At 42.6% G+C, this 26,025-nt stretch overlaps 1 protein-coding gene across 4 annotated transcripts in view; it reads left to right on the forward strand.

The window, feature by feature from the left end:
* The first annotated feature begins 24,699 nt into the window (after positions 1-24,699).
* The window catches only part of TBC1D22A (TBC1 domain family member 22A), a 919,143-nt gene continuing 917,817 nt past the window's right edge, over positions 24,700-26,025 (forward strand). For 2 of the 4 annotated variants that reach the window (XM_073619716.1, XM_073619717.1), the window contains exon 1: positions 24,700-24,980. In XM_073619716.1, the coding sequence (XP_073475817.1) occupies positions 24,919-24,980 (62 nt within the window). In that variant the 5' untranslated portion in view covers positions 24,700-24,918. The remainder of the gene's footprint in view (positions 24,981-26,025) is intronic. The other 2 variants (XM_073619715.1, XM_073619714.1) reach the window with 2 other exon arrangements.

The raw sequence follows: 26,025 nt of genomic DNA on the forward strand, positions 1-26,025 counted from the left end.
ACTTTACACTAATGCCCCGTACACACGGTCGGACTTTGTTCGGACATTCCGACAACAAAATCCTAGGATTTTTTCCGACGGATGTTGGCTCTAACTTGTCTTGCATACACACGGTCACACAAAGTTGTCGGAAAATCCGATCGTTCTAAACGCGGTGACGTAAAACACGTACGTCGGGACTATAAACGGGGCAGTGGCCAATAGCTTTTATCTCTTTATTTATTCTGAGCATGCGTGGCACTTTGTCCGTCGGATTTGTGTACACACGATCGGAATTTCCGACAACGGATTTTGTTGTCGGAAAATTTTATCTCCTGCTCTCCAACTTTGTGTGTCGGAAAATCCGATGGAAAATGTCCAATGGAGCCTACACACGGTCGGAATTTCCGACAACACACTCCGATCGGACATTTTCCATCGGAAAATCCGACCGTGTGTACGGGCCATAAGATATCAGGGCACAGCACGGGACTAAAACTTCAAGGGATAAGGGAAATTAAACTGGGAGAGTTGGCAAGTTTGATGCAGCTGCTTTTGGCCCCACAAATATGATGGGGCCCACTGCAGCTGCCCCTTTTGCCCTGCCTTAAAAACAGTCCTGTACCTATTATGAGAGAGCTCTTAATAGCCAATATTCTAAAACCTAATAGGGACCATCCCTATGTATACAGAAATACTATGGGCTGAAGTTGTGTTCTTAAATTTCAGAAAATTTCCTGACCTTGGCCTGAATCTCCTTACACCAGAGTAGCAAGAAAAAACAGTGAACTAAGCTGTATTTTGTAAAATACTTTATTATCATGAAATCTGCATGGGCTATATACAATATAAGTGAACTTTAAGTAAGACATTTGTAATTAATTATATTTCTGTTTTGGGATTCACTGACTTAACAGGTTGATCAAAGTTTGTTGCCTTGTATAAAAAAAAGCATCTGCAATACAACAAAATTAATTACAAGTATTTTAAATAGACATGAGTGTAAAGGTAACTGAACAGAATAATAGCTTGTAACATTTTTAAACAAATTAATGGTCTAAACGTAGTTTGCATTGATCTTTGTATTATGTCAAGCATGGACAATCCCTCAAGCATACAGTATCTCACAAACGTGAGTAAACCCCTCACATTTTTGTAAATGTTTAATTATATTGTTTCATGTGGCAACACTGAAGAATTAACACTTTACAACAATTTAAAGTAGTGAGTGTACAGCTCGTATAACAGTGTAAGTTTGCTGTCCCCTCAAAATAACTCAACACACAGCCATTAATGTCTAAACCGCTGGCAACAAAAGTGAGTACACCTCTAAGTGAAAATGTCCAAATTGGGCCCAATCAGCCATTTTTCCTCCCCGTTGCCATGTGACTCGTTAGTGTTACAAGGTCTCATATGTGAATGGGTAGCAGGTGTGTTACATTTGGTGTTATTGCTCTAATTCTCTCATACTGGTCACTGGAAGTTAAACATGGCACCTCATGGCAAAGAACTCTCTGAGGATCTGAAAAAAAGAATTGTTGCTCTACATAAAGATGGCCTAGGCTATAAGAAGATTGCCAAAACCCTGAAACTGAGCTGCAGCAGATGGCCAAGACCATACAGCGGTTTAACAGGACAGGTTCCATTTAGAACAGGCCTCGCCATGGTCGACCAAAGAAGTTATGTGCACGTGCTTAGCGTCAGAGGTTGTCTTTGGGAAATAGACACATGAGTGCTGCCAGCACTGCTGCATAGGTCAAAGGGGTGGGGGGTCAGCCTGTCAGTGCTCAGATCATACGCTGCACGCTGCATCAAATTGGTCTGCAAGGCTGCTGTCCCAGAAGGAAGCCTCTTCTAAAGATAATGCACAAGAAAGCCCGCAAACAGTTTCCTGAAGACAAGCAGACTAAGGACATGGATTACTGGAACCATGTCCTGTGGTCTAATGAGACCAAGATAAATTTATTTGGTTCAATGGTGTCAAGCGTGTGTGGCAGCAACAAGATGAGGAGTACAAAGACAAGTTTGTCTTGTCTACAGTCAAGCATGGTGGTGGGAGTGTCATGGTCTGGGGCTGCATGAGTGCTGCTGGCACTGGGGTGCTACAGTTCATTGAGGGAACCATAAATGCCAACATATACTGTGACATACTGAAGCAGAGCATGATCCCCTCCCTTCGGGGACTGGGCTGCAGGGCAGGATTCCAACATGATAACGACCCCAAATTCACCTCCAAGACGACCACTGCCTTGCTAAAGAAGCTGAGGGTAAAGGTGATGGACTGGTCAAGCATGTCTCCAGACCTAAACCCTATTGAGCATCTGTGGGGCATCCTCAAACAGAAGGTGGAGAAGCGCAGGTTCTCATCCGTGATGTCGTCATGGAGGAGTGGAAGAGGACTCCAGTGGCAACCAGTAAAGCTCTGGTGATCTCCATGCCCAGGTGGGTTAAGGCAGTGCTGGAAATTAGTGGTGGCCACACCAAATATTGATCCTTTGGGCCCAATTTGAACACTTTCACTTAGGGGTGTACTCACTTTTGTTGCCAGTGTGTTGAGTTATTTTGAGGGGACAGCAAATTTACACTGTTATACAAGCTGTACACTCACTACTTTACATTGTAGCAAAGTGTCATTTCTTCAGTGTTGTCACATGAAAAGATATAATAAAATATTTACAAAAATGTGAGGGGTGTACTCACTTGTGAGATACTGGGGGTTATTTACGAAAGGCAAATCCACTTTGCACTACAAGTGCACTTGAAAGTGCACTGAAGGTGCACTTGTAAGTGCAGTCGCTCTAAATCTAAGGGGTAGATCTGAAATAAGGGGAAGCTCTGCTGATTTTATCATCCAATCATGTGCAAGCTAAAATGCTGCTTTTAATTGTCCTTGCATGTCCCCCTCGGATCTACAGCGACTTTACTTCCAAGTGCACTTGCAGTGCAAAGTGGATTTTCCTTTAGTAAATAACCCCTGTGGGATCTCTGTGTGTAGGTTTCTGGTGTCACTGATACGACTGTGATAGTGACAAATCTGATATATCCCTACCCAGGTTCAGTCTGCCCAGTCCGTGCCAATTAAAAAAGGAGGCTGGAAACAGGAGGCAGACACTATAATCAAAAGAGAGAAAATAATGGGTCAAAATTTAATCTGACCTTTATTCACATTGCAACTGAAGTCACAATAGAGTGAAAAAGACATATGTTGTTTTATCTTCAATCAATTAAACACAGAAAAAAACGATCAATACAAATTAGAAGTGCTTTATATAAACTGCATATTGTATTATATTGGTTACCCTCAGGATTTTCTGTATGTTCTCCACTGTATTGTCAGGAGCTGAACCCTATGCTTCATCAGTCGCTGTCAGCTCATGCAAGTGGAACTTGGAAAGTCTGTAAGATCAGTGACACTAAAACGGTATCTGACAGTGCAGATATTGTTTCCACTGAGTGTAAGTACACTCCCGCATTTTTAGCTTTTAGTCTTTCATGAAGAATCATACAGGTGCCAGTTTGTGATGGCAGATTGTGCCACATACATAGAAATATTATAGAAAATAGAAAGGCTTGCTGTTCTTTTCATGGCAAAGCTGATCTCAGAAGCTAAAAAAATACACTAAGGCGCCTTTCACATAGATTTCTTCTGCACTTCTTCTGCAGTAGAGGTGCATCGCAGTGTACCCATGGTTTTCATACTGTTTAGGTGCACTTTGCCATAGACTTCTATTATGTCATGCAGTTTTGGTGCGCTTTCAGAAAGCACTCCAAAATTCCTGCATGCAGTCTGTTAAATTCTATTCTTTTCAGCGGCTGTGGATTCATTTATAAATATTCAATTTTTTCACCTACGAATATTTGTAAAATATACAATATGGCTTTCAAAGTGAAAAGGTTGGAGACCTAAAAGATACAAAATATTTGGAAAACATTTTTTAGCAATACTTTGTGAATGGGAACACATAACAAACCTAAAGAGGGGTTTACTCAAATTTGACTTCAAAACTGTAAATATGGAATTTAAAGTAAATCTAAAAGGCAAAACCTTTTTTTTTTAGTTTTGGATAGAGTAGAGATGGATTAGAACACCTGCCAGTTGTCCTGTGTACCATTATAATTGAACGTTAAAGTAAAAGAAAATCCCAAATTTTAAGTTGTCCCCAGTAAAGTAATAGAGGGGAAATCTTCCAAAGGAAGAAGGAAAACAATAGCTCTGGTGACCTGGGGGTTCGCAAGAGATTCCCCTAATTTACAGGGATTTCCTCTCACTTCCTGTTTGGCTTTGGGACAGGAAGTGAAGGGAAATCTCCGCAAACATGGCGAAAAAAAATCTGGCAGGGGTTATATCCCTCCCCTGATGAAGTCATGTGACTGTGACGATACGCGTCGGGACAGACAGGCACAAGAAGTGGTGTTGGCTCGCCGCTCGTGGTGTTTAGCTTTTTTACCTTTGTTTGAGATGTGAGTACTACAGCTGTTTTTAAAAATAAAGCGATTTGGTTTTACATACTACTCTATCCGGAATTCCCCTTTCTTCCTTCACATTGTACATGTATCAACCTGGAGAGGAATGCCATTGTCATGACTCCAAGGGAGTAGATAAATATCATCACACTAAGAACAATCTATCAGGATAAGAAGGCTCCCTAGACATTTACCTACAAGAAGCCACGATTGTGATCCATTTCACCACATAGGATCTCTACTGCCATATACACACGCTTTACAGCTCTACGGTAAGAGGCCACCTTGCACTGAGGTGTGGTTGCACAGAAAAGGATAATTCACCTTGCACATTGCCTCTATTTGCACAAGCTGCAGAGGGAATCCAGCACTTGGTTTTCCCCTCCACCATATATTTATGAGACTTTTATTCATTAAATATGGACTTTTTCACAGTATACTGTTACCTTTAGCACTTTATTGATGCTTTTTCTCTGACTGTGACTGATAATTTATCACAGTTATTTTGTCAATCCAATTTATTTAGGTTTTAGCAATTTGCTTTTGGCCATTTACTATATGTAACGGCGCAGCACCACTTATACCACTTACCACTTATACTTGTATATTTACTTTCACCCTGTGGTTATGGACTGACCCTTTCGGTGCTTGCAGCAGTTAATAGCACTTATTTGTTTGGTAGCTCGGGGATATTTATATTTTTTATATCCCACACTTACTCTATCCAAATTGAGAAAAAAGTTTTTCTCATAGTTCCACTTTAAGCTATGTAAGTGGAGCAAAACAGGAAATGGGAGTAATTTTCTCCCTCTTTTTTTTTTTTTTTTAGTTACATTACCTTCTATAGTGTTTAACTGTATCAGTCCATTTCTATTGTGTCATTTCTGTCTGTTGCCTCTTTCCTCTGTTACCTGAAGGAGTCATTTCTGACAAGTTTTGCTGACACCCAGAGGTGAAAAGGTGACAGGGGAGGGGTCTCCAGCTCGCAGCATTGTGATTGCTCTTCCCTCCAATCAGTTCTCACTGAGATCTGCAGAGTGTAACTTCAGCTCCCCATCCCCTGCTTTCTGGAAGCTCAGACAGGCTGTATAAATTCTTTAACGGCTGTAGAGAAGAGCAGACTGCAGATAAACAGGTACAACTTATGTAGGAGGATGTGTTTCATCTCTGTGTATCGCCTGAGGCCAGTCACTTCACTGGGAAGATGTAAGGGTTTACAATCACTTTCATTCATAATAGTATACTTTTAGTGCAAGTACTGTATAGTAGAACTAGGAACTGCAGCAAATATCTCAGGCATACATTTTGTGATTCATTAAAAAGATTGATGTTTGTCTCATTCTTTATCCAATACTTCATGCATAAGGCAAAAAAAAAATGCATTGTTTAAAAGGTACCTCAGCAAATAAAAAAATAATATAGCATATACAATTGCGACACAAGCCATATTGTAATAGAAGGTTATTAAAAATTACCTTTCCTTTTCAATCTGCAGCTCTGTAATTTTCTATAAAATGCAATGCAATATGGCAAACTGGAGGAGTACACAGATGGTGTACCGAACGCCCCCCAGAAATAATTTCCTGATTGTGCGATTGGCTCACTGATTTTCCAAGAAGTCTGCACTAAGATACAAATCAGATTTTGGTCATCCTCACATCCTCTCCAACAAACACCTCATATTTGCTGAGATACTCCCAAGGGGTTAGTTATGTCTAAGAGGATTCAGACGCTGACACTTTTCTCATTAGAGCCCTGCAAGTGCAGCAGCTGATCAATAATGAAAACATCACTTCCATTCAGTTTGCACATGGACACAGACAAACAAACAGCTATTACTTCTGAATACCAAAAGGTAAGAATCTGTAACAAAGTTTGTTAAAATCCCGGCAATGTACAGTACATAGTTCATCCAGATGGGAATGTTTTTTTCTCAACAATAGTAGAATCAAGTGGGGTACGCTTTTTTTTTTTCTTTTTTCAAATTTCTAAACTTTGTGACAAAAAGCGAGATCTGCAAAATACTCCACATGCCTCTCAGCAAATAGCTTGGGGTGTCTACTACCAAAATTGGGTAATTTGGGGGGGTTTTGTGCCATCTTGACATATCATGGCCTCCAAAACTGTGATAGGTAGTGAGGAGTGAAATCAACAATTTACGCCCTTAGAAATCCTGAAGGCGGTGATTGGTTTTCGGGGTCCTGTACGTGGCTAGACTGCCAAAAAAGTCTCAAACATGTGGTATCCCCATACTCAGGAGAAGCAGCTAAATGTATTTTGGGGCGCAATTCCACATATGCCCATGGCCTGTGTGAGCAATATATAATTTAGTGTCAACTTTGTGTAAAGAAAAAAAAAAAGTGTAATTTTCCCAAAACTTGAGGCAAAATATAAAATATTCCATGGACTCGACATGCCTCTCAGCAAATAGCTTGGGGTGTCCACTCTCCAGAAAGGGGTTATTTGGGGGGGGGGGCGGGCTATTTTGGCATTTCATGGCCTCCGAAACTTTGTCATTTTCCGATCACTTGTGACAAAAACATAAAATATTCCATGGGCTCAACATGCCTCTCAGCAATTTCCTTGTGGTGTCTACTTTCCAAAAAGGGATAATTTGGGGGGGGGGGGGGGTTGTACTACCCTGCCATTTTAGCACCTCAAGATGAGATAGGTAGTCATAAACTAAAAGCTGCGTAAATTCCAGAAAATGTACCCTAGTTTGTAGACGCTATAACTTTTGCGTAAACCAATAAACATACGCTTATTGAATTTTTTTTTTACCAAAGACATGTGGCTGAATACATTTTGGCCTAAATGTATGGCAAAAATTGAGTTTATTTGATTTATTTTATAACAAAAAGTAGAAAATATCATTTTTTTTCTAAATTTTCGGTCTTTTTTCATTTATATTACAAAAAATAAAAATCTCAGAGGTGATCAAATACCACCAAAAGAAAGCTCTATTTGTGGGAAAAAAAGGACGCAATTTTTTTGGTGTACAGCATTGCTTGACCGCGCAATTACCAGTTAAAGCAGCGCAGTGCCAAATTGCATAATGTGCTCTGGTCCTTAACGGGGTAAAACCTTCCGGGGCTGAAGTGGTTAACAAAAGTGTAGGTATGACCATTGATCTGCATATGGCAGCACTTAAAAAAAAAATAATAATAATGGCCCATTCATGCTATGTCCAGTTACATGTTTTTCTTCTCATGGAAAAAAAGAGAGCTGTGTGATGCGATAAAATGCGCATCGCACCAGCCCGCTACCACACACACAAAATGTTGTGCAGGCAGAAGCCTGGGATATATTATAGTTTGAATGGGCCCTAAAGAAACCAACTTTTTTTTTTTTAAACACAATGCATACCTATCCATTTTTCTTTATTTAACAATAGTTAGCCCTAATCAGACCTAATAAACTCCTTCTTCTTATTCTCCCCTTAGTTATCAATTATCTACTGATTTTTTTTTTGTCTTTGTTTTACCATTAATGTACACATTTTGTCTGCATATGGCATCAGTTGAGAAAATAAATTAAAATATTTTCCAATTAAAGCTCTCATTTTTTTAATATATTTTTTTTTTTAACCACTTGCCATCTAGAAGATTTACCCCCCTTCATGACCAGGCCATTTTTTGCGATACGGCACTGCGTTATTTTAACTGACAATTGCGCGGCTGTGCGACTCTGTACTCAGTTCAAATGTATGTCCTTTTTTCCCACAAATGGAGCTTTCTTTTGGTGGTGTTTAATCACCTCTGCAGTTTTTATTTTTTGCGCTATATACAAAAAAAGACCAACAATTTTGAAAAAAAAAAAACTTAATGGCTCATTCATGCTATGTCCGGTTACATGCTTTTTTCCTCATGGGAAAAAAGAGAGCTGTGTGATGCGATAAAATGCGCATCGCACCAGCCCACTACCACACACACACACAAATGCTGTGCAGGCAGAAGCATTTTGGGATACATTATAGTTTGAATGGGCCCTAAAGAAACCGACTTTTTTTTTTTAAATGTATGTCCTTTTTTCCCACATGGAGCTTTCTTTTGGTGGTGTTTGATCACCTCTGCAGTTTTTATTTTTTGCGCAATATACAAAAAAAGACCGACAATTAAAAGAAAAAAAAATATATATATTTTTTTACTTTCTGCTATAAAACGTATCTAATAAAAAAAAATAAAAAAAATCGAATCTCTTCATAAACTTAGGCCAATATGTATTGAAAAAATTGAAAAATCGAATCTCTTCATAAATTTAGGCCAATATGTATTCCACATTTTTTGTAAAAAAAAATCCCAATAAGCGTATATTGATTGGTTTGCGCAAAAGTTATAGTATTTACAAACTATGGAATATTTTTATTTTTTCATCAGTAAGGGCTCTTGCACACTGCAGTTTGAAAAAGCTCAGTACAGCTTTTTTTTTTTTACTGAGCTAAAATACAGTCCATTAATTGTGCGTATGTACACACAGGCGCGTAAACAAGAGCAGTGCATTCTTCAGTAAAAGAAAAAATAGAAAAAGCTGCATTTTTGGTCAGTAATTTGCACTTCATACACGCGAAATTGTGCAAATTCCCATTTACAAATTGTGCAGAGCAAGAACACGAGAATAAGTTTTCGGCCATGCGTGAGGATTTGCACAAAAATTGCACAATCGTATATGTGTGAAAATGCGCGCAAATACATGCAAATAAAAAAAGTCTGAAAAAAAGATGCTCAAACAGGGGTATCACGTGCAAGACGTCTAATGGTGGCAATCAGCGACTTATAAGTGCAAGACATCTAATGGTGGCAATCAGCGACTTATAGCGGGACTGCAATATTATGGAGGACATTCTGACACAAACAGACACTTTTGACACATTTTGGAGACCAGTGGCACTAATAAGGGTTAACTGTGTGCCTAGCCTGTGTTTTGCTACACTGTGGAAGGTGCTTTTACTAGGGGAATTGATGAAATTCCACAAATGTCATCTCTTCCCTCCTGTCAGAACAGCGATCTGCCTTGTTTACATAGGCGAGCCGCCGTTCTGCCTCTGCCTCTCTGCTCGATGATTGGCAGGTGCCAGCAGACATCGAGTCTGCGGTACCAGCCACTCGTCTCACAGCGGGAGAGAGCCGCCGGAGGTGCGCATTCGCGCCCCCTACCCAGAAGAGTCGAATCAAGTATATACACACGTGATCCGGCACAGAGGTGCCGCCCTGTAGCAGTAGAACTGCTATAGGGTGGACCTTTAAAGGGGTTGTAAACCCTCGTGTTGCATCCTATGCATTAAGGTGAAAAAACTCACTCTCACTGAGCAGCCCCCCCCCGTTTTACTCACCTGAGCCTGTTCATTGCCACGCCAGAGACGCGCTCACCCTCTCTGGCTGGTGTCTCGGCTCTTCATTGGACAGATTGATAGCAGCACAGCCATTGGCTCCCGCTGCTGTCAATCAAATCCAATGATGCAGGCGCTGGGGGGCAGTGCCAAGTCCAGCATTCTGTGTCTATGGACGCAAAAGCTGGACTCGGGAGCGCGTCCGCACGGGAAACCACTAGCGTTGCCGGGGGACCGCAGAAGAGGAGGATCGGGGCTACACTGTGGAAAACTAACTGCACAGTGAGGTAAGTATGACATGTTTGTTATTTAAATAAAAAAACCACAAGGGTTTAGTATCACTTTAAGTTGTTAATATTACAATTACAATTAAATAGATCACAATTAAATAGTTAGAATTTAAATCGACTGCAACTAACAACTCCCCAAATCCCCCCCCCAAAAAAAACATCGACTCCCCTGGGTCCAGCTATCCAATTATTTCATGTTTTAATCACTAGCTCCCTAATAAAAATCTGTCATAGCATTCCAGCTAGTTAAAATACCCACTAATCACTTTTACTTGTTCCTACTTATCATATTTCTTTCTTATTCACGTTCTTCTCTACTTAGCAGTTCGGTAAGTTTTTCTGACTTCTTAAACGTTAACCATTTCTCCCATATAGCTTTAAATTTCTCTAAAGTATCTTCCAATCCAAGCATAATTTCTTCTACCCTGCATGTGTAATTGACTTTTAGAAGCCATTCCTTCACAGTAGGGATTTTACTGTATATGAGCACCAATGCTTAGGGATCAACTCTTTGGCCGCATTTATTAATGGGGCAGGAGAGGCCTCTTATACTGGGCCACGGGTACTTCAGTGCAGTGGAACAAAACTCTCCAGGGCTCCATGAGTGACTCCTATATGTCCTGGATAACTAAAGCTATTCTTTCCCCAAAAACTTTTATTCAAGGGCGGGTCCACTACATATGTGTGAAGGTTTCAGACGCATCACACCCCCAATTTACTCTCGTAACACCAAGGATGCTATTGGCAAAACATCTGCTGAATAAATGTCACAAGCATTCGCCCAGTTGTCATGAAGTATGACCGCATTTACAGTGCTTTCCTAAGATTGTCAGCTTGTGGCCATCATTTTCCTGATTGAGGTATTAAAAAAATGCATCATGGCCACTAGATGGAGCTAATGATCATAAGAAATCATTGAATTTAAACAGAGTTTCACCCTAAAGTGGAACTTCCGCTCATCGGATCCCCCCCCCTCCGGTGTCACAATTGGCACCTTTCAGGGGGGAGGGGGGTGCAGATACCTGTATAATACAGGTATCTGCACCCACTTCCGGGTATAGCTAGCCGCAGATAGCCGCAGAGTCCCCGCCCACCCCAGTTGTGTTGTGGGAAATACACAGTTCCCACAACACAACGGGGACCAGTGTAGATGCGCAGCGCGACTCGCGCATGCGCAGTAGGGAACTGGGCAGTGAAGCCGCAACGCTTCACTTCCCGATTCCCTCAGTGAGAATGGCGGCGGCAGCACCCAAGGATCGAGGGACGGTTCGGCCTCGGATGCCGACATCGCTGGACCCCAGGACAGGTGAGTATTTGCAGCTGCTGACATCTAAAAAAATTTTTTTGGCGAAACTCCGCTTTAAGCAAAAAAATGGTCCAAACGTATGATAACTAGGCAAATGCTTGTGACATTCAACCAGCATTTTTTTTTTTTGATAAATAGAACCCTTTGACCCCTTGCACACTGGGGCCACAGCCATGTTAGCGTTAAAGCGCCGCTCATTTCATCGGAGCTTTACCGCTGTTTTTTCCGATTTTTTCGGCCGCTAGCGGGGCACTTTCAACCCCAAAGCTACAGCTAAATGAGGGACTGCTCAATACCATTGCACAGAACAGGTAAGTCTAATATTTAAAAAAAAAATAGCCTTTAGAACCACTTTAACATATTTTGAACTAGAAATTTTTTTTAGTATAAATTTAAATTAAACACAATTTAAATTAAAATGTGAGCCCTTTACACAGTAAAACAACTTTTATTGCCCCCCAAAGAAAAACAATGTGTGTATTACTTTTTTACTTTGTTAAGTAATTACAAAGTTATTGCCAAATAAACAGGCTCATAGTGGAATTATAAAACATTGCTCTGGTCCATAATGGGTATAAAGGTATAAAGCAAATTAAAGGTTTCCCTAACCGCTGATTCATAAGATAGACTAATTGCTTGTTTGACCCTGTGAGATAAATTTCTGTAATTTCCTTTGTAAATCACTGGTAAGAATCTGGCAAGAAAGTCAGAAATATTTCTAATCCTTATGGAATTTCAAAATGATCTTGTGAAAAGGAAGGGTAGAAAGCTAAAGAATGCCCTGTCTTCAAGGATTCTTTTATATAGAGCTTTAGTAGAAAGGGCTTGCAATTCTCATGGCTGATGCTATGGCAGAAAGGCCATTTTTAGAGTAAAACATTTCAGACTAAATTTCAATCAGGGCTCAGAGGCTTTGTTAAAGCTTCAGACAGTTTAAAGGATAACTGTATTTTTACTTGAGTTATCTTTAAAATCCAATTGAACTTTTAGTTTAAGGGCTCCTCCACACAGACTCAGAGACTGTACAGAGTATGTTTATGTGCAGAGAAAAGACAGATGTTCCATGCAGCTGCAGTTTTTTTAAAGATCAAAGACTGCTGAAAATGCAGTTACTGTATGGATTTTCCCACATATCTAGTCTGTCTGTGTCCAGAGCGGTTATCTGTCCCAGTACAGGTGTAAACACTCGGATGTGTGGGAAAATCCATACAGCCACTGTGTTTGTCAGTCTGTATTTGATTTTTAACAGGCTGCAGCTGCATGGGACACTATGGTGCTAATGGTACAGGAACTACCTTGAGTGGTGTGCCCCACATTAACACAGTAGACAGATCTGTTTTAGGTCTATCTGCAACTACCATGCCAGTTTTCATTTCAGGGTGACCTGGTGTACGGGATGTAAACTGTCTGAGTAACCCGGTTGACAATTCACATACTTAGCTCTGCTCGTGCAAACAACACACTACACAGGCAGAGGATGCAAAAAAGCAGAGAATACAAATGCAGAGCTAGTGGTCCTCCTCCTTCCTCTCACTCTCAGCTGAGAAGGGGAAGCAGAGGGCAACCCCATCTTTTCTTCTCTCAATGCATGTCTGGGTCATACACAAATTAGAAAACCGAGTAGATTGTGCCTAATTAGGGTTGAGCTTGGATTTTGGTCTGAACCTGTGTTAGGATCTGGAGGGAAGCTGTCAGTGCAAGGTCAGATTTTGCTCAACAGTGAAAGGGGCTTAAAAAAGAATGAGTACACAAAATATGTGCCTAGTTGCTGTATACACTGCACACATATGCCACAGTCATTGTACCCACCAAACGCTTCTAAATACTGTTCCACAAGTCACAGACACACATAAACCGAGGGACAAATTATCATTTAATTCTAACTGAGCTTAGCTTAAACAAGTCAAAAATTTAATTAAAACTAGCAACTGTTGAGAAAACTAACACTTTGGTCAGTACTATGTAACGTAGAGCAGAGGTCAGAAGTAACATACTTAAAGTGGATGTAAACCAGATTAATGAAATTTTAGCTGGGTACATATATCTGCCGTGTTTTCTTATCTCTCTTCAAAGCCCTAAGTCCAGTGGCTTTCTCCTGCTTTGTTCTTCTGTTATCAGCATCATAACTTCTGACAAGTTCTCTGTCAACAGTGATAAAACCAGCCTGAATTATGTGTCCGGGTGGATGCTATAAATCGATTAGCAGAGAGCTGGTCTATTCACAGCTAGCAGTTCTGCAAGTCTCTGCCTATACGGAGTAGGGGTATGTGCCTTTTCTTCCAATCAGCTGTCTTACAGCATATGGAAAAAATCCACACCCACAGGTGTATCAGGAAGAGAAAATTCTAACAGAATGTGCACTTTCTAAACAGTATATAAAGCTGAAGACAGCAGATATACATGCAAAACTTATGTAGGAAGATTTGTTTCATCTCTATCATATAAGGCTGTTCACTTCACTGGGTATATATATAAGGGTTTACATTCACTTTAACAACGTAGAGAATGCAGCAGTCAGGACAAGCAGCCCCCTGTTCGCATCAGAGTCCCAAGTGCCCCCCCTTACATCAGTGCCCCCCCCCCAACATCAGAGACCCCCTACAACAGTGTTTCCCTTTCATCAGTTCCTTCTATTACATCAGAGCCCCAGCATCTCATTTACATAAGAATCCCCCTTTATATCAGGATCCCCCCTGACATCAGGGTTCCCCCTTCCATCAAAGTCCCTTTTACATTAGTGCACTCCCCTTACATCAGTGTGTTTCCTTACATCAGAGTCCCCCTTTACATCGCTGCTTCCCCTTACATTAGATTCCCCTCCTTACATAATTTTACCCTCTGTACATCAGAGTCCCCAGTGTCCTCCCTTGCATCAGTGACACCCTTACATCAGTGCCCCCCTTACATCAGTATCCCCTTTCAGTTCAGAGCCCCCAATATATCAATGCCCCTCCTTACATCTGGGTTTCCCATGCAAGTTCCTTCTTACATCAATGTTCTCCCTTATATCGGTGCCCCCCCTTATATTGGTGTCCCCCCTTACATCAGGGTTCCCCTTACATGAGATTTCCCTCTTACATCAATGTACTCCCTTACATCACAGTCCCATCAGGGTTTCCCCTTACATCAGATTTCCCTCTTACATCAATGTACTCCCTTACATCACAGTCCCCGTTTATATCTGTCCCCCCCCCTTTACATCAGGGTTCCCTCTTCCATCAGTGGCCCCCCATATATCACTTCCCCCCTTATATTAGAGTACCCCTTTATATCAATGTCCCCCTTACATCAAAGTCCCTTCATACATCAGTGTTCCCCCATACATCAGAGTTCCACCTTACATCAATGTCTCCCCCTTACATCAGAGTAGTGCCCTTATATCAGTTTCTCCCTTCCATCAGGTTCCCCCTTCCATCAGTATCCCCTCTTACATCGGTATACCACCCTCACATCAGTGACCCCCCTTTTATCAGGGTTCCTCTTTATATCAGTGTCCCCCTCACACTAGAGTCCCTTTTTATGTCAGTGTTTCACCCACATTAGAGATGGGATGTAGTAGATATGGGATGTAGAGCACTAGGAATCAGAGCAGGTCTATTGGAGGCATTGCATTCTTCTTCTCTGAATGTTGGGATGGGAATGTCTTGGCCACAGCTGACCAGCTGACTGGTATGGCACAAGCTGTCTTCTTCCGGTTTTAGCTGAACCCAAGCTTATCCCTTCTCCTTATTAACAAACTCTTTCTTATATTAGGAGCAGGATCTGCTCCCCAGTTTAGGAGAGTGGGGCAGGTGTTATGTCTATGCCACTTTTTGTTAATTCCTCCAAATGTCCGGAATTAATTGCTTTTACAAAGCTAGCCCAAGTTATGATTATATAGGTACATTTCACTTATTTTTAAAAGCTTTGCTTAACCACCCAATACAGGGCACTTTTACCCCCTTCCTGCCTAGACCAATTTTCAGCTTTCAATGCTCTTACATTTTAAATGACAATTACTCAACCATGCTACACTGTACCCAAACAAAGTTTTTTATCATTTTTTTCACACAAATAGAGCTTTCTTTTAGTGGAATTTATTCACCACTGGGTTTTTTATTTTTTGTGATATAAGTGAAAAAAGAGAGAACATTTAAAAAAAAACAAAAAACATTTTTTTAGTTTCTATTATAAAATCTTGCAAATACGTAATTTTTGTTTAGAAATTTGGGCCAAAATGTATACTGCTACATATCTTTGGTAAAAAAATAACCCATTTTAGTGTATATTATTTAGACTGTGTGAAAGTTATAGAGCATACAAGCTACGGTACCAATCATTAAAAATTGATCACACCTGGTGAACTGACTGATCTAAATTCTTGAGGCCCTGAAATGCCAGGGCAGTGCAAATACCCCCCCCCCCCCCATGACCCTTTTTTGGAAAGTAGACAGTCCAAAGTATTTAGTAAGAGGTGTGGTGAGTTTTTGGAAGTTGTAATTTTTTCCCACAATTCTTGGGAAAATTAAGAAATTATTATTTATTTATTTTTTTACACAAAATTATCATATTAACAAGTTATTTCTCACACACAGCATAGGCATACTTGCAATTACACCCCAAAACACATTCTACTACTAGTCCTGAGTATACTACATGTGTGAGACTTTTTTACAGCCTTCCCACATACAGAGGCCCAACATCCAAGTAGCACCTCCAGACGTTCTAGGGACATAAATTATACATCTAATTTCCTGACTATCTATCAAACTTTTGAAGGCCCTGGAGCACCAGGACAATGGAAACGCCCACAAAATGACCCCATTTTGGAAAGCAGACACCACAATGTATATTCTATGAGGCATTATAAATCATTTGCACGTGTCATTTTTTTTCTACAAGTTTCTAGAAAATATTTTTTTTTTACATAAAGTTGTCAATTTATAAAGTTTTCCTAACATATAGCATGTACATAGGAAAAATTATACATGGGTGAGACTTTTACACAGCCTTGCCACATACAGAGGTCCAACATCTAAATAGCACCTTCAAGCATTCTAGGAGCATAAATTACACATTTAATTTCCTAACTACCTATCACACTTTTGAAGGCCCTAGACCACCAGGACAATAGAAACGCCCACAAAATGACCCCAGTTTGGAAAGCAAACAACCCAACATATACCCCTTTGAGGCATAATGAGTCTTTTGAACATGTATTTTTTTTCTACAAGCCAGGCCAAATGTGGAAAGAAAATGAAATCATATTTTTTTTTTTTACACAAAGTTGTCAACTTATAAGATATTTCTAAAACACAGTATGAACATAGCAAAATACATTCTGCTACTCCTACGGCGATACCACATGTGTGAGACCTTTTTCACAGCCTAGCCACATAGAAAAGCCCAACATCCAAGGAGCACCATCAGGTGTTCTAGGGACATAAACTACACACATAAATTCCTGAAAACCTATCACATTTTTGAAGTCCCTTCATATTTTTAACACATAGCATGTGCATACCAATTACACACCAAAATACAGTCTGCTGAGCAAAGGGTAAACAAAAGATTACCTGTGGTTTTAGTAGTGTAGTGGCCCACAGAGGAGAGCATTGGTCCAGGCAGCAGGCAGGGATGTGGTCAGTGACAGTGAAAGGATCGTCCAGGCAGCAGGCAGGAATACTGTCCATAGTCGGTACAGGCAGAGATATTCTCAGCACAGCCAAACCATTGGTCCAGGTAGCAGGCAGGAAAGTGGTCAGCAGTAGCGAAAGGATTGTCCAGGCAGCTGGCAGGAATGCTGTCCATAGTCAGTACAGGCAGCAGGCAAATATATGGTCAGTACAGACAAAGTATTGGTCCAGGCAACAGGCACATGGTCCATAAAAAAGTCATGGGTCAGTGCACGCAGAGATATGGTCAGCAAAGCCAAAGTATTGATCCAGGCAGCAGGCAGGACCATCAAGCTTAGGGCCTCGGTCAGGAAAGAATGGGGACAGGGGTAGAGGCTTCTCCCACTCAACTCGCTTTGAAGCCTCCGGTCTCCAGACCCTGTTCTGGGAGTTATAAACCCAGAGAAAACTGTTTTTCTCTACCCAGAACACTATTCTGAACCCCCTCACATATGTTAGACCCCTGTGTCATCTTGAATCCCACTACTACAGTAGCAGGGCGAAACATCAGTCCAAGTGGCAGGCAAAAAACATGGTTGATTAACAGGCCGAGGTCAGTGCAGGTAAAGGGCAGAAATGTGGTTGATAATCCAGATGGCAGGCAGATGCATAGTCGATAAACAGTCGATAAACAGTCTAGGTATAGGTGAAAGGCAGAAACGTAGTGGATAAACAATGCAGATGGCTGGCAGAGGCATAGTCAATAAACAGGCCAGGGTCAGTTCACATGGAAGGCAGTGATATGGTTGGTTGAGGCAGCAGGTAAATAATCAGCACAGATATTGAAAATGGGCAAATGGCAGGCTGTTAGAAATATGGGCTAATATTTTAGGGAAGTGTGATAACGTCTAAAGCATTCTTTGATGCCTGGTTGGGAGGGAAATCGGGGACAATGAAAACTGGTGTCATTCCTAACTCCTCCTTTGCCGCACACCCAACATTTCTTTTTTGGCATCTTCTTCTGGTTTCTGATGGTGGAATATTCTCAGTAAAATGGCACTCATCAGGGCAGTGACAATTTCCTCGATAAATCTGAGGAAGGTGTTGGGTCTGTCCGTTGACCTGTGATTGGTGACGTACAGTATGTGTTAAAAATGGCTAAATGGAAAAAATAAATTACAACCTTCATGTTGACAACTAGGGCTGTAGCATTTGATCGTTTAAATCTACCCCCCCCATGAACTAATTGTAATCGTGGATACACCCAGGCTTTTAAAAGGGACCACATCTTCTGTGACGTTCCACCGAGGTGTCATTGTGGATGGTGGACATGACATACACATCTCTCCTATCCCACCACTTCATCCATTTCCTCGTTCCTCAGACTTGCTGATTCCCCCCTTTGTAGTCTTGTGGTGACTAGATGCTGTGGGAAGCCCTTCCGGTTTGTTCTTGTTGTACTGAAGGCCAAAGTTTTCTCACGGTACAGGTGGCGTAAAAGGGGCAAACTGGTATAATAATTGTCCATGTAAATGTGATACCCCTTTTGGAACAGTGAGAATGCCAGCTCCCAGACAATGTTTCTACTTGTTCCAATGTACGTTGGGCACTCAGGGGGCTGGAGCTGGGAGTCTCTGCCTTCGTACACGAAGAAGGCATGCACATATCCACTGGTGCTTTCACAGAGCTTATTGAGCTTCAATCCTTACCTGGCCCTCTTACTGGGAAAGTACAGCTTGAATCCCAGCCAGCCAGTAAAATGGACAAGGGATTTGTCCACACAGGTGTTCTGGTCAGGGACATAAAGTTCAGCAAACCTCTTACAAAAAAATCAATAAGGGGGCAAATTTTATATAGTTTATCAAAGTTGGGATGACACCGTGAGCTATCGCTGAAATGTAGGAAGTGTATGATCATGTCACTTAAAAGTCAACCTCAATGCACTGTTTCATTGGGCAACTGTATGGCAAATGAGGTTTCATGTTAATAAATGTAAAGTTATGCACTTTGGGGTTAGAAACATGCATGCATCATATATACTAGTAGGAGAACAGCTGGGGGAGTCATTAGTGGAGAAGGATCTGGGTGTTCTGGTAGATCATAAGCTTAATAATGGCAAGCAATGCCAAGCTGCAGTTTCCAAAGCGAGCAAAATCTTTTCTTGTATTAGGAGAGGCATGGACTGCAGAGAGTGAGATACAGTGGGGACGGAAATTATTCAGACCCCCTTAAATTTTTCACTCTTTGTTATATTGCAGCCATTTGCTAAAATCATTTAAGTTCATTTTTTTCCTCATTAATGTACACACAGCACCCCATATTGACAGAAAAACACAGAATTGTTGACATTTTTGCAGATTTATTAAAAAAGAAAAACTGAAATATCACATGGTCCTAAGTATTCAGACCCTTTGCTCAGTATTTAGTAGAAGCACCCTTTTGATCTAATACAGCCATTAGTCTTTTTGGGAAAGATGCAACAAGTTTTTCACATCTGGATTTGGGGATCCTCTGCCATTCCTCCTTGCAGATCCTCTCCAGTTCTGTCAGGTTGGATGGTAAACGCTGGTGGACAGCCATTTTTAGGTCTCTCTCTCAATTGGGTTTAAATCAGGGCTCTGGCTGGGCCATTAAAGAACAGTCGTGAAGTTGTTGTGAAGTCACTCCTTCATTATTTTAGCTGTGTGCTTAGGGTCATTGTCTTATTGGAAGGTAAACCTTCGGCCCAGTCTGAGGTCCTGAGCACTCTGGAAAAGGTTTTCATCCAGGATATCCCTGTACTTGTCTGCATTCATCTTTCCCTCGATTGCAACCAGTCATCCTGTCCCTGGAGCTGAAAAACACCCCCAGCTGCCACCACCATGCTTCACTGTTGGGACTGTATTGGACAGGTGATGAGCAGTGCCTGGTTTTCGCCACACATACTGCTTAGAATTAAGGCCAAAAAGTTCTATCTTGGTCTCATCAGACCAGAGAATCTTATTTCTCACCATCTTGGAGTCCTTCAGGTGTTTTTTTAGCAAACTCCATGCGGGCTTTCGTGTGTCTTGCACTGAGGAGAGCCTTCCGTCGGGCCACTCTGCCATAAAGCCCCGACTGGTGGAGGGCTGCAGTGATGGTTGACTTTCTACAACTTTCTCCCACCTCCCAACTGCATCTCTGGAGCTCAGCCACAGTGATCTTTGGGTTCTTCTTTACATAGCTCACCAAGGCTCTTCTCCCCCGATAGCTCAGTTTGGCCGGACGGCCAGCTCTAGGAAGGGTTCTGGTTGTCCCAAACGTCTTCCATTTAAGGATTATGGAGACCACTGTGCTCTTAGGAACCTTAAGTGCAGCAGAAATGTTTTTGTAACCTTGTCCAGATCTGCACCTTGCCACAATTCTGTCTCTGAGCTCTTCAGGTAGTTCCTTTAACCTCATGATTCTCATTTGCTCTGACATGCACTGTGAGCTGTAAGGTCTTATATAGACAGGTGTGTGGCTTTCCTAATCAAGTCCAATCAGTATAATCACACACAGCTGGACTCAAATGAAGGTATAGAACCATCTCAAGGATGATCAGAAGAAATGGACAGCACCTGAGTTAAATATATGAGTGTCACAGCAAAGGGTCTGAATACTTAGGACCATGTGATATTTCGGTTTTTCTTTTTTAATAAATCTACAAAAATGTCAACAATTCTGTGTTTTTCTGTCATTATGGGGTGCTGTGTGTACATTAATGAGGAAAAAAATGAACTTAAATGATTTTAGCAAATGACTGCAATATAACAAAGAGTGAAAAATTTAAGGGGGTCTGAATACTTTCCGTCCCCACTGTATCATTTTGCCCCTGTACAAATCATTAGTAAGACCTCATCTGGAAAACGCAGTTCAGTTTTTTGGCACCAGTTCATAAAAAGGATATTGGGGAACTTGAGAAAGTGCAGAGAAGTGCAGCCAAACTGATAAGAGGCATGGAGGAGCTCAGCTATGAGGAACGATTAGCTGAACTGAATTTATTCTCTCTTGAGAAGAGGAGATTAAGGGGGAATATGTTCAACATGTATAAATACATAAATATAAGTGATCCATATAGTGAACTTGGTGGTGAGTTATTCACTTTAAGGTCATCACAGAGGACAAGGGGGCACTCTTTACATCTGGAGGAAAAGAGATTTCATCTCCAAACATGGAAAGGCTTCTTCACAGTAAAAGCTGTGAAAATGTGGAATAGACTCCCTCAACAGCTGGTTCTGGCCAGCTCAGCAGATTGTTTTAAGAAAGACTTGGATTCTTTTCTAGATACACACAAATAATTGGAGTTGTTATCAATGTATTGTCAGGCAAAAAGATTTGTTTGGTCCAGGATGCATTGCAGTAACTCATCAGGGAAAAATACATTTAAAAAAATCAATTTCGGAAAAAAATGTCAGTGTTGGACTGCACACCTGGCTATGCTGTGAAAGGGGGGATTGTAACTGTCCCTGAGCTAGAAGGCAGCCATAATGGGTTTGGGCTTAATTCTCTGGGTCTAGTGTAAAATTCCAGTGCTGGCACTGGGCTTTTCTTCCTGTGGTCTAGCGCTGTTGGCATCGGCTGACTGGCCTTTGGGGTGTATGGTGCTGCTGGTGGCTGCCTGTTCTTCAGAGCGTCTTCTTTTAGGATTGACTGCTTCCTCCTCCAATTCGGTCGCTGATCCACTGTTTTCAATGGGCTCGTATTCTGAATTGGAATTGAAAGGTGAGAGCTCCCTGCTACTCTCATCTGTCAAGCTTAGGATTTGATATGCCTCTTCAGTAGTAAAAATGTTTTTGGACATGGTGGCTGTATGACAGATAACACTGATGGGCTTCAGGAAAGGTACGCTGACGGGCTGCATGACAGGAAGTGATGGGCACCACGACAGGTACTCTGATAAGCTGCACAACAGGTACTCTGATGGGCTGCAGATAGATACTCAGGTACTCTGATGGGCTGGAGATAGGTACTCAGATGGGCTGCAGATAGGTACTCAGGTATTATGATGGGCTGCAGATAGGTAATCAGGTACACTGATGGGCTGCAGATAGGTACTTGGTTACTCTGATGGGCTGCAGATAGGTACTTGGTTACTCTGATGGGCTGCAGATAGGTACTTGGTTACTCTGATGGGCTGCAGATAGGTACTTGGTTACTCTGATGGGCTGCAGTTAGGTACTCAGGTGGGCTGCCGATAGGTACTTGGTTAATCTGATGAGCTGGAGACAGGTACTCCGGTACTCTGATGGGCTAGAGACAGTTACTTGGGTACTCTGATGGACTGGAGACAGGTACTCAGATACTCTGATCGGCTTCAGATAGATACTCGGGTATTCTGATGTGCTTACGGACAGGTACTCTGATAGGCTCACAGACAGGTATTCTTTATTACTGGGGCAATCTGGGCACGGTAATGTTCACTGTAATCGGTAACTCACTGTTCCCATGATCTCATCCTCACACTGGATCGGTGTGTGAGGAGGAGAACCTGGTGACCAGCTGTGTACTTGGTAAAGAATACATTTTATTGGCTCTTTACCCTGATTGGGGAAAGGTTTGTGTCAGAGGGACACACCTAATCCCCATGCTGCATGCCCCTGGGGGCACGCACAAGCGATGTGAATGAGGACATTGCATGTGACCAGCTGTGATTGACAACAGCCAGTCACTTAGTAAAGAGCCATTTTCATTGACTCTTTAACCTGATCAGGGATGGGCTATGCCTGAGGGACACAGCCCATCCCTGATCACGGTGCTGCATGCCCCCGGGGCACATGCGAGCGGTGTGACTGGGAGGACGTCATATGATGCCCGCCTGGAGGGATGAGAGGTTTCCGCCGGCACCAATCTGCAATACGCCGGGCGCGAACCAGTTTTATCATACTTCCCAACTTTTTGAGATGGGAACGAGGGACACCTATTAGCAAAGGTATTTAGGCATAGGATACACCCCCTGCCACAACCCTTTAAAGAAGAATTATATAAAAACATTAGTTAAACCCACAAGTGTTTTTTTTTTTAACCACTACTATTCCTGGCTTTTGAAATTTACAAATGCAGCGATTTAGAAATTGGATGAAAGGTCTAGCACTGGGAAACACTTTTTGAAAGATAAAAAGTGCATTTTATATACAACTATATATATATCAGACCAAAATAAGGGACAAATGAGGAGGAAAGAGGGACTTTATTCTAAATCATGGACAGTCCCTTGAAATCAAGGACCATTGGAAGCTATGACTTAAAGTGGAGTTCCACCCAAAAGTGGAATATAAGCTTCCACTTATCTGTCCCCCCCCTGCCACATTTGGCACCTTTCAGGGGGGAGGGGGGGAACGGGTACCTGTTTTTGACAGGTACCCTTTCCCCACTTCTGGAGACTGTGCAGTGGCACCGTCCCTCGGAGGTTCGGGCCCTAGGGTTGCCACCCTTTCATCAAGCCAAACCGAACACTTTAGTGGCGCACAGCTACCCCTTTTACATCTGAACTCGCAGAGTTCCCTTTCACTGTAAAGGGGGGGGGGGGGGGGCTCTGCAGACTCTGATGTAAGGGAGAACTCAGGGGACTCTAACATAAGGGATGCTCTAGGAACCCTGATTTAATGGGGAACAATGAGAACTCTGATGTATGGAGAGGACTCTGATGTAAGGGGGAACACTGTGGCCTCTGGTGTAATGGGGAACTGTGATGTAAGGGGTGCTCTGAGAACCCTGATTTGCCTTAGTGTACTCACCCAGAGGCCGGAGAGAGAAGGGGGAGACTTCAGTCACAGACAGGGATGGATGGTGAGCTCACTCACCCCTTGGCAGTCAGCAACTCTCATCCAAATGTATCTGAGGCTGCTGGACTTCAAATTTCTGGCCCCCACTTTTCTTTTCTGAGGCACAGCCCTGGGGATTGGAATGTGGGCAGACAGAGGGGTAGGGGTGGGAGAAAGAGGTGCAGATGGAGCCCTCTCTCCTCTCCCGTCTGTGTGTTTGTTTGGGGGGGGGGGTGTTAGTGCTGGCTTTGGGCAGCATGAAAGAGAGTGTAACAGACACTCTCAGCTTAGACAACTGCAGCCAGCAACCCTGCTGGGAAGCCATAGTCCAGTCTGAATAATGTGTCTGGGTTTCAGGCAGTCTGAAACCTGGATGCAGGATTCCAAACCCGAACTGTCAGGGTTAATCCCGGACAGGTGGCAACCCTATTCGGCCCCCCTCCTCCGCTGCTGGGCCAATTAGAAAGCGCAGCACACTTTACACATCCGCAGTAGGGAACCGTCTATGAAGCCGTAAGATGAAGATCGGCTGGGGTGCCGACATCGCGGGAACCCTGGACAGGTAAGTGCTCTAATATCAAAAGTCAGCAACTACAGAATTTGTAGCTGCTGACTTTTAATTTTTTCGTAAGGGGGTGGAAAACCGCTTTAAAAGTTATGAGGTGGTGACAAATTCTCATTAAGATAAAAAAAAAAAAATCTAGTTGTGTACTCATGAAAAAAAAAACATTATCACAGAACAGAGATCTCATCTGCCGCGCGAATGGAACTAAGATCTCTGAATGGAACGTTTGCTTTTTTGCATTCCGTTACATTATACGCCTGAGTCCCCTGCTTCTATCCCTGCTGGAGAACCATAAACATGGCGGCGTCCTTAGAGGAGACACATTTGTTACGTACTTGTCACTCCCATGTGACGTAAAGTGGGCGGAACACCGGGCTGCGGAACGTCATTACTATATTACAGGGACCTTTAAGTGCTGGCAAAAGTTTGTTGACTTCCGCGATGCTAAGCATCGCCACTTCTGATTGGACGACATCCCTCAGGTTGTCAGCTCGACCAATGGCGGGATTGGTTGTTGCCCGTCCAAACATGGCGACTTCCAGTCACAGTGGATAGGAGGGTTTGGGGAAAAAAATTGAGTAGCCGGGTGCGATCCGTCTGTTTCTCCCGGGAGATCGGTGATGTGGAAAGGAAATGGCGAGCGATACGGGGAGAAAGCAATTCTGGAAGAGGAACGTCTCTAAAGTACCGGGGAGGTAGGCACTGTGGGGACAAATGGCTAATTTCCTGACACTAGTGTCACCAGGACTTCCTTGTCACCATCCGCACAGCCTGGGGGTTCCCTAGAAGTCACCACAGCCGGGGGGTCCCTGATGGTCTGTGCTCTGGGGACACCATGCCTGTGTGATGACTGGTGCCATCCTCTGGAGTCAGAAGAAGCAGAATAGAATGTACATGTTCTAGATAGGGAGCCTAACTGAGTGATATGTAGGTGGGTGCAGCATGGAGTGTCCTAGGGTTCCCTCCAATAGGAGGCTTTGCTTTATTTATCATTCCCCTCCCCCCATCTACAATGGGGTCTCCCATGGTTTGTGATTGATTTCTTTTCTGATATTACACCCATACATTTTTCTGTGGGGGTAGAAGAGGTCCACACTTATACGGTGTGTGAGATATATTTTATATTTCTGCTTCTCTTGACTTCTACTGCTGAGCGCGTGTACGCATAGGTGTCTGCTTAGCGGGGGGCTTGGTCAGGAGACCCCCACCTGTGTGCACGCTCCGTGTCAGCGCTGTACACGTCTGTTATCTCTATGGACAAGAGATGAGCGCAGGCGTCCCCTGAACTCCTCTCCAGCTCAACACCAAACCTCTTCTTTCACCCCAATGAGCTGTCATTCCTGCACTGCAGCCCACCTGTGTTTTTATATGAGCTGCTAGGTAGGAAAGACCTCACACACAGCTCATTGAATCAAATAAAAGAGCGCACGTTTGGAGAGTGGCTAGAAATGAGTTTGGAGGACTCCCGAGGTCACCTCTTGTCCATGTATAGCAGGGGTAGGCAACCTGGGGCCCTTTAGCTGTTGCAGAACTACAAGTCCCACCATGCCTCTGGGAGTAATTGTAACTGCCAGCCTTGCAAGGCCTCATGGGAAACGTAGTTCCACAACAGCTGGACGGCCCCAGATTGCCTACCCCTGATATACAGAAACCATGCCTGGCAAGCCATGCTCCTGCTCACTCACTCCTCCCAGTAATTTGACTGAGGGCAGCAGTCGCTTCTATCTAGTGTTGCCATCT

This window comes from Aquarana catesbeiana, linkage group LG03 (genome assembly GCF_042186555.1).
Source record: "Aquarana catesbeiana isolate 2022-GZ linkage group LG03, ASM4218655v1, whole genome shotgun sequence".
Lineage (NCBI taxonomy): Eukaryota > Metazoa > Chordata > Amphibia > Anura > Ranidae > Aquarana > Aquarana catesbeiana.